This window comes from Haemaphysalis longicornis, unplaced genomic scaffold (assembly GCF_048455015.1).
Source record: "Haemaphysalis longicornis isolate Haplotype H1 unplaced genomic scaffold, Haemaphysalis longicornis Haplotype H1 scaffold_3, whole genome shotgun sequence".
Lineage (NCBI taxonomy): Eukaryota > Metazoa > Arthropoda > Arachnida > Ixodida > Ixodidae > Haemaphysalis > Haemaphysalis longicornis.
The window spans coordinates 36,671,347-36,680,168 of NW_027526335.1; the positions used below are offsets into that span (position 1 = coordinate 36,671,347).

Sequence of the window (8,822 nt, forward strand, 5' to 3'; positions counted from 1 at the left end):
GGGCGGTCTTAACGCCTGCCCCGCCTTGTCAAGCTCGGTCACTCGCGCCTCGAGAGCCCCCCGCGCTTCCCTTTCTTCCCTGAGGTACCCCTCCAGCTCCTTCACCCTCGCATTCAGCTGCTTCTCGAGGCGTTCGAAGCCCTGTCTTGCCCGCTCGCAAGGCCTACATTCGAAGGGCGCCTTCTTAGCGTCGGCCACACGCTCAAACTCGGTTTCTCCCAAGTAGCACCAGCGCAGGCACTCTTGGCACTGCACCTGGTCCTCGTCCCCAGTGCCCTTTCTCGTCCTCGGGGCCATCGTTCGGCCAACCCCTAGGCCTAAGTCGCCCCGTCACTCAAACAAAGCCCACTTAGAATTGTTTTTTTTTTTTTTTTTTCACTCGAACACCAAAAAGCCTGTCGCGTCGCCCCTGTGCTGTCACCCACGTTGCTCCTAATCCTCAAAACATCACTCTCGCTGCGCCAAAACACAACAAGAAAAAAAACACTAACTGCTACCACGTGGCTTTACTACTCGTTACATTTATAATCCTGTTAACTCACGCTAACTGCTCTTTTACCTGCTAACCTCTATTACTTAAGTCGCGTCCTACTTCTGCAACATTATCACAAACAAAGGAACGAAAAAAAAATCAAAAACTTAGCGTTTTCGTCTTCCGCGCCGTCACCTCCGCTGCCGCTCAACGTTTTTAGATTAACTCAGTTGGGAAAGAGCCCAAGTTGGGAAAGAGAAAGAGAGTTGGGAAAGAGATGTTGGGAAAGAGATGTTTGAGTGGCGCCTCCTGGCTCTGATGTCAGCTGAGGGACGCCGCTGTCGTCTGCTACACTCGCGCCGCTGCCGTTCGCTTGTGAAGGCAGCAGTGCCTGTGCTGGAAATCGCCGCTTTGATGCTTAGGTGCATTAAAAAGCATAATTCCAGCAATTCAGTTATTTTGCCAGCTTTTGGCTCATCTGAATAATTTCAAGCTGTATCCCGCACAAGTTGGCAACACACGAGGAAAGAGTGAACAATTTTCTTAGAGCTTCGCTCAGGAGATCGTGTGTAACTCGTCCTTTCTAGCTTTTTTTTGCGAGATTCAGAGCTCATCATAGCTCCTCGATAAGTATTCAAAAGGCGAAGGCTTCCGTAAACTATTTTTGAGATGCTTTTTGAGATGCTCAACAGTCTAATGCTACGCATCAAGCAGCAGGCCCCTACACGCACAGCAGGAAATAAAACGGCTGTCTTTTATTTCTGTTGTTGTTGTTGACTTGTATCACATGCATGTTCTTTTCTGTGCCCAACGCATTATTTTTTTTTTCACCGTCGCAAACGTCTTATTAGCAGGTGGGGATGTTTGGGAGGCTCACAAAGTTCGTGTGGATATTTTCTTGGATGCGTCTGCTGCAACCCGGGGCTACCGAGTACCGAGCCCATGGAGGAAAGAATACTTTTTTTTTTATTTTCCTTCCTCCATGACCGAGCCGATTGCCCCTGCCCTCCTCTGCCAACCAGAGCTGTAGAAGCAGACGAAAAATGCAGGGCCGGTTGATCGTATTTTTCCTGGTCAAGAATGAGACCGACATAACGTCGTGTAGAGCATGAAAGTGCAAAGAAGGCTTGGCGTTGTAAGATCTAAAAAAAGTAGGACCAGGTAGTAAATTTTTGTCGAAAGCCATCTAAACATTTTCGGCATCATCATCATCGGGATTCAGAAAATACACCCTGCTGAGTAGCAGGGGCTGCATTGAAATTACCGGCGAAATGTTTAAGAAGTAAGCTCTGACTATACATTATTCCACACTTTTTCTGTCTACGCAGCTCTTTTTCTTGGAATGCTAGACTCTAACCTCCTTGTGGCGGTCTATCTGTCCCTTTTGCATTGCTTGGTTATGCGTTTATTCCTCTTTCTGTAGTTGCTTCTGGTGCACGAGTCATTGTAACACCACCAGCCTGTAGTTTAGCACTGTTTACTGTCCTTCGATCATTGTGCACGTAGTAACAGTGAAGTTTCGGTCGCAGTTGTTGGGCTGCAGTGGGAGCGAGCATGTTTTCTGATGGAGGCGAAAACACCCGTGTGACCGAGATTTGGGCGCACTTCGTTAAAGACCGCCTGCAGGTGGGCAAAATTAATCCGGGGCCCTCAACTACGGCGCGCCTCATCGCCTGTGCAGCGCCGGCGCGTGAAACCCCGCAATCAATCAATTCAAGGCAGCCAGCATATGGTGTGGTACAGCTATGCGAGATGACTGAAATGTGTCGTGTCGCGGATTGCAGGTTTGACGAGAAGGAGCACGTGTCCGGCATAACGCAGCTCAAGTCGTCCGTGCAGAAGGCGATCAAGGGCAAAATCCTGGAGCAATTTCCACAATCTGAGGACTACATCAACCAAATACTTCCGAAGAAGGACTTGCTCCGAATCGTCAAGTGGTACGTTGGGCGAGTTTGGCGTGGACTCATTGCTTTCCTGAAAGGCACAGCAAAACGAACACAGAGGAACGGAAACACGCAGAACGCAGCGCTGCCAACTAACATTTGCTTCGAGAAAAGACGCGTATTACACACGCTAGTCGGGGTAGCGTTTTGGCTGGCGCACAAAATGCTCCCTTCCCCCTGCGATGGGTATTTCTGCACAACGTCTACTGTCTTGCATTCTGTGTGTTTGTAGGAGGCAGTGTGATGGGTCCCTGCTCAGAGCATCTTATGCCAACTTGAGCTCGCCTGGATCCTGTACGGGTAACGAGTGCACCGCATAATTTCCGCGTATTTTTCATTAACTGCAGTGAACTCGCGACTGGCATCTTATGCCATACCGCAGAATTTCAAAGACTGCCTGTGCATGTGAGGCATCCAGAACCGCATTACGAGCAGCTTCATTGGTCCATCATGGCTTGCCATGTGAGCAAATGCCTCCTTGATGAGAGTCACTGACGTGTCAACGTGATGCTAAAACAATCAGCGGGCAGATGGATGCAGAATTTAGTGAGTGCAATTTGAAAGGAGACCGTGTTGTTCTAGAACGGACCAGCGGCCCTTCGGATTTCGACATGTTGGCGAAAGGCCCAGCGGTAAATGAACACGCCCTCTAGCAACAACCTAATGATGCAGTTGATTATTGGGGTGGCATTCCCCGCAGGCAATCTCCGACAACAAGAGCAGCTCAAGGGAAAGGGGGTGGCACACAGTCGGCAACTTGTACTTGTGTGAGAGGGCAGTGCCACAGGCTGCCAGGGTGATGCGTAGCAAGCCCTCAGGGAGAAGGTCCACTCATAGGGGCAAATCGACTGATGACTGCAAACAAGTATTCGCACTGCTCTCAACCCTCATTACAGGCTGGTGAGGCGTATTTTAAACTGGCTAGTAATAACTGTGTTTAAGATCTCTCATTGTATTTTTTGAAGCGGCACCAATGGTGTTCTGTCAGAAAACTAGTGCATTTCCCCGCAAATTGGTTGGTCAACCAAAAAACTCTTGATAGGATCTCTTGACGCACGGTGCGTGCGTAAAACCGGGCTTCCATTATGTCAAAACGATTACTTGAAAATCGCGAAAAAGGAACGGTTCTAGATAAGACAACACACACATCCATCATGAAAAAGAGTACAGTAGTATACCTTTATCTTATATACCACGTATTGGTATACATTTAGATCGTTCGTAGATCCGTTTACTTAGTGCATGAAAAATCATATTATGTGTTTGTTCATTGTTTGCGATTTCGGTCTTTGATGGTTCTATGATCGATTGGACGCACTTTTAGCTTTCGCACTTCTCTCAACTTTCCTTGGTAAGGGATGGTAAGTTTTTTTACTCAGCCAGGGACACGTAACACTTCCTTAGCCGGCCAATGCAACCCTGCATTCAGTACAGTGCAGTAATCCCCTGGGGCCCACTCAGTGCTAGGTATGCAAGCATCATATCCCTCGCCACACTCAGTAAATTGTTGTTTAGGAACCCCTTAGGGCTTCCTTAGGTCGGTTGAAGGTGGTGACTAGCCAATACAGGTGTGCGCCATTGCATTCCTTTTGAGCAGCAGCAGCAGCGGGGCCTCCAAGTGGGTTGTCTCCTTGCAGCCACGACCATGTGGAGATCCTGGTGAACGGCGCGGGGGAGCTGCTGTTCTTCCGGCAGCGCGAGGGCCCCTACCTGCCGACCCTGCGGCTGCTGCACCGCTACCCGTTCCTCTGCCCCTGGCAGCAGGTGGACAAGGGCGCCATCCGCTTCGTGCTCAGCGGGGCCAACATCATGTGCCCGGGGCTCACCTCGCCTGGCGCACGCATGACCCCCGTGCCCAAGGGAGCCGTCGTTGTATCCTCTGCCGCAGGGCTCTTCTTTGGGGGGGTTCTTCTTGCCTGCAAATGGGGCAGGGTGGTTGCCAAAAGCACTGCTAACACTGGGAGCAAAATTACAACCTTGGTTTTCTTTTTCCTACTTTGAAAGCTAGCTCTGCAGCAAAGTAGAGTGGAAAAAGTGAGGTTGAATGCACGGGAACGGGCCTTGCTCGCCGGCAGCAAGTTCTAAGAGGTTGTGGTGATATGGCCCACAGAGCTAGCATTTGTGGCCCGACTAGCATTTGCCCCTGGTTGGCAATTTTCAAAATAGCACCTGATTTTTACCAGCTGAATTTTGAAAATGGTAGAACTGGGAAACAAGGTACCTTGGTGGCACAGGTGCTCCGAGGGCGTCCCTGGAGCGGGGTTTAAAGTGATCAAAGTGCACTTATGTTTTCTCAGCTAGGTAAGCAGGAAGTTGGAGTGTAGCCTAGCAAGATGGAGCACAGAGTTGCCCCGTGTGTTGTTAGAGCCTCGAGTGAGACCAGGCACTGCAGGTGCGTTGCCCTTGACGGCTGCTGCAGGCCATCATGGCCGAAGGGAAGGAGCACCCCCTGGCTGTGGGGTTCACAGCCATGTCTACCGACGACATGTAAGTGAGCCCCGGCACAGGGCCTATGTGCATACAGGGTGCAATGGGAAAAAAGGGTGGTGGGGGAGAGGCCAAGCGGCAGCGGGCAGGCAGGGTCACCAGAAATGCAGGCTATGCCGCTTTGCAGCTGCAGTGGCAAAGGAGGTGGTAGCGGCCGCACTTTGGCCACTGCCACCGACAGGTGCCACCTGCTTCGCCTGCTCTAAGTACTTGTGACACTTCCTGTCTGCTCAAGGCTGTTCCAGGTTGATTTAGACCACCTGGTCATCTTGTGCCAAGTTGTTTACGCATGGGGCCTTCGTTTTAAAGCAAAGCTTTCTACCCGGTACCAGCCAACAATTTTGTGGCGCTATTACCCAACGTTCCGCGTGCGCCAATGCTTGCTCACTCCGGTGGGCGCGTTGACGGGACCATTCTATCGGCGTTGTCGTCTGCTTTAGCGACGGTTGTTGTGGGCCTGTTTTGGCGCAGCTTCGCGTCCATTGCGTGCTTCCTTCACACGGCTTGATTAACTTGTTCGACAGCACCTCCTGGGTAACCCGGACCCGATGGAATTAAGTGGTCCTGCGACAAAGATGCGTTAAGGATTGGTTTGCAGGGCGGGAAAACAAAATGGAGAGACCACATACAGACATCTTGCCGCTAGAGAAACGCTTCATTTTGCGCACTGCTTGCCACGAATGGGACTCCGTTTTCTAAATTGGTGATTACCAATTCGGTTGTTTTAACAGGTATTACAGAAGGCAGAAGGAGCAACTGGTTCTGATAAATAGCGATTATAAAAGTTTCCTCAACTTTCTTGCAATTCTCAAACTTACTAAACTAACTAGTTTAAATTGGTATAAATGGGAATCGCTAAGGTCACATGCCAAATTGTTTCGCTGTCTGTGCTTGTGCTGCACGGTGGTGTAGCCTTGAGGGAGCACATCAGGATGGCTAGGTTCCACTGTCTCACCCTTCGAAAGACAATCCTCTCCGTTTTCTTTCTGCCGACGCTGCTGCTTTCGGGACACCGCCCCCGTGAATTCCTGGTAATGGCTGGCGGAAATTCTGGTTTCGCTCTTTGTAGAGCCACGTGTGTGAATTCAAGTGACGTCGCATGGACAATTGTTGGGGGTGTTGTTTACAGCTTTGCATCGCAACCACCTTCACAGTGTAGATTGGATCCAATTTTTGTTTGCTTTCCCCTTGCGCTAGAAAAACATGCAGATGGAAACTCCATCTTTGGGTTTGGCAGTGAAACGCCCACTGATCATAGAGGCTGCCGATAACCAGGCAGGAACACCATCTTCCCCTCGGCTGTTGTAATTGATAGGGCAATTGAGAGCTTTTTTGGGGGGCACGATAGACAGCGGAATGTTTTTAGCAATGCGAATGAAAACCGTGGGCCTAGACGAAGTAGGAGCATGCAGAGATGTGTTGTACTCCACTAGGATAGTGCTGCACATCCAGTAGGGAAGCAGCATTTTTTTGTCGTCACCATCCATCTATATTACTGCGCATCAGCGTGGCGATGTAATTGTGTCCACCTGAGGCAACCTTTGGGAAATACGTTGGGTCAGTCGGCCTGTTCCCCGGGCCAGGTGCTTTGGTACGACCTTCCGTCTAGCATTTCTTGCCTTTGTGAGCCTGTATTCTTCGAACAAGAGTGTATCCGATTATCTGTTTGGATGCCAGCGAATCGCGTGGTATACTAGTTGTTCAGGGAGCCCTTTCCTGTCTCCCGTCTATGAGTGCCTGTGGAGGGGAGCCAGGCGCGATGGCCAGCATCGTCAGGTTGTCCCCGTGTAAGCAAGCTGGTGGCAGCCCAGGCCAGGATCCCTCGAGATGTCCTCTCACGGGGTGTCGTGCAAAGAGCCACTTGGCAAAGGAAGAACAGGCTTTGCGCATGGGATGGGGCCCTTTACAGGCAAAGCACTCGCTAGGGAACCCATAGAGTTTCTCAATATTACCTAGAGCGGAAAGTGTCTCTGCGATCGCATGCCGACATGGGAATTGTGGGTAGTGTGTGAATCGGATTGGCGGCAAGTGGCTAGTACAAAGGGCTATGGATTAGGCTTCTCGGCTCGGAAGTGCTTGTTAGTTCTGTTTTCGGCATGCTTTTCCGTTTTCTGGATGCCACTTTCTGGCATTCAATGGCTATCACAGATATGTCTAAATAACAGCGTAATTAGCACTTAACGCATGTGCTCGCTTTAGCGGCGAGTTTCTTAAGATGAAGGGGTGACCGCATGCAGGGACGGCGACAAGCAACGCCGAAAACGTAACTCAAAAGGTACAACAGCAGAGTGCACTGGGTGACAGCGACAAGCGAAAAAAAAAAATTAATACACTGCCGCCAATGTCCTTTGTCGTCGTCGTTCGTCACTACAGTTCACTGTACTGCCGCTGTCGCTCGCTTGTGGGCTGCTTCTGGCCAGCAAAAAGCGAGCGAGGGTCCCAGCGGCCTGTTATATACCGCATCATACCGCTTGCCGCCGCCGCCCACACTACAGCCATAAAATAAGCTACGATAGCCCACACTATCCTTTTTCTGCACACATTCAGTTACGGTTTTCGCATCACTGGTCGCCGCCGCTGCGTTTACTTACTCCTTGAAGCATGCACTGCCTTGGCCAGGCGCAATGAGGCAACATACATAGCTACTCGACAAGCCAGTATTAATTTGCCATTACAACGCATTCATGAAATTTCATAATGCTTTCGCGCGTGCTTGAAGACTTACCTGCGGTAATGGGCTCCGCCTCTAAGTTTATTTATATCTGCCTGGACAAAGCAAATAATTACGACGCAATTGCATCATTCTTGCATCTCTATGTTGCATCTGCTTCGCCTGCCAAAACGCGTAGCATACGATAATGATACTGTATTGAGATGAAGCAAGAAGACAGTTTAGGACAACCTAAATATTTCTTATCAGCTTAACATTACAAGAAACCAAAGAAAACCTCATCCAGTTTGGAGTATGTAATAATTTTAAAATATATCCGGGAACGCCCGCTGTATCTGGCGGCGTGAGCCATATGCAGGACTCTTGTTTTGTTTTTCTTTCTAACCCTCAAATTCAGTTCTTAATTTAGGCACTGGAACACAGCGTTTTATACAAAGTAAAATTTGTTAACAGCGGCACTTTTGGCAGCAATTTTTTAAACAAAAACTTAATTTGTGTAGCCACAAAGTCATTGCCGGCCATGCCACGCCGAACTTCCGGCCGAACTACACACTATGGAGGCACTCATGGAGGCGTAGAGCGCCTTCGCTGAATCACGTTGATGCTAGCGCCAGATTCCACTCTAGGTGAGTTAGTGAGAAACTCTGAGGGTACCCACCCTGCTTTTATTGTAAGCGTCCCAATTTTGGGCGCAGGTCGCACATAGTTTAAACCAAGGCGAGCTCAACTGACAGCTGGCTGCTGTGCTTGTGGACTATCCTCCAAGGTCACTCTTGCATGTGCTCTCCTCTGTTGCAGCTCCAGCATCAACAAGGGCATTGGCGTGGAGAATGTGCACTACCTCAATGACGGCCTGTGGCACATGAAGCCTGTCAAGTAGGGCCTACAAAGGAGACCTCCACTGTGGCCAGCCGGGCTCACAACCGGGCTGCCACTGGCTGCCTGATTCGTGTCGGCCCCTCCACTGCCTACCAAGCCGAGAATGCCACCAGAGGAATTACTAAAGTGCAGTCAGCAAAGATGGACTACCTATAGTATCATTTTTTTTTTAATGCTACCAATCATACTGTCGATGGTATTACAATTGTTCACTAACCTTTGTTATCGACATTGCTGTGGATGGTTTTGTAGTTGTTGACTAGTGCTGGTACCGAAAATGTTGCGATAACCGAAGTAACACTCAGTTCACGCAGTTCTGCAACAGTTTTCTGACGAGTGTTATTAGTCTTGGCTCTCAAGGTCTTCAATT

At 49.7% G+C, this 8,822-nt stretch overlaps 1 protein-coding gene across 1 annotated transcript; it reads left to right on the top strand.

Moving 5' to 3' along the window:
- The first annotated feature begins 1,610 nt into the window (after nt 1-1,610).
- Nucleotides 1,611-8,598, top strand: Mcts1 (malignant T-cell-amplified sequence 1 homolog). The gene is made up of 5 exons (XM_077702933.1): nt 1,611-1,754; nt 2,257-2,409; nt 4,053-4,287; nt 4,835-4,902; nt 8,372-8,598. Exons 1-5 carry the CDS (start codon nt 1,744-1,746, stop codon nt 8,451-8,453), a joined length of 549 nt encoding a protein of 182 aa, XP_077559059.1. The 5' UTR covers nt 1,611-1,743; the 3' UTR covers nt 8,454-8,598.
- The last annotated feature ends 224 nt before the right edge of the window (nt 8,599-8,822 follow it).

Excerpts from the sequence above, each read along its gene's own strand:
- Mcts1 (XM_077702933.1), top strand. Across the intron at positions 2,410-4,052 it reads TTGCTCCGAATCGTCAAGTG|CCACGACCATGTGGAGATCC; the intron begins GTACGTTGGGCG and ends GTCTCCTTGCAG. Across the intron at positions 4,288-4,834 it reads TGCCCAAGGGAGCCGTCGTT|GCCATCATGGCCGAAGGGAA; the intron begins GTATCCTCTGCC and ends CGGCTGCTGCAG.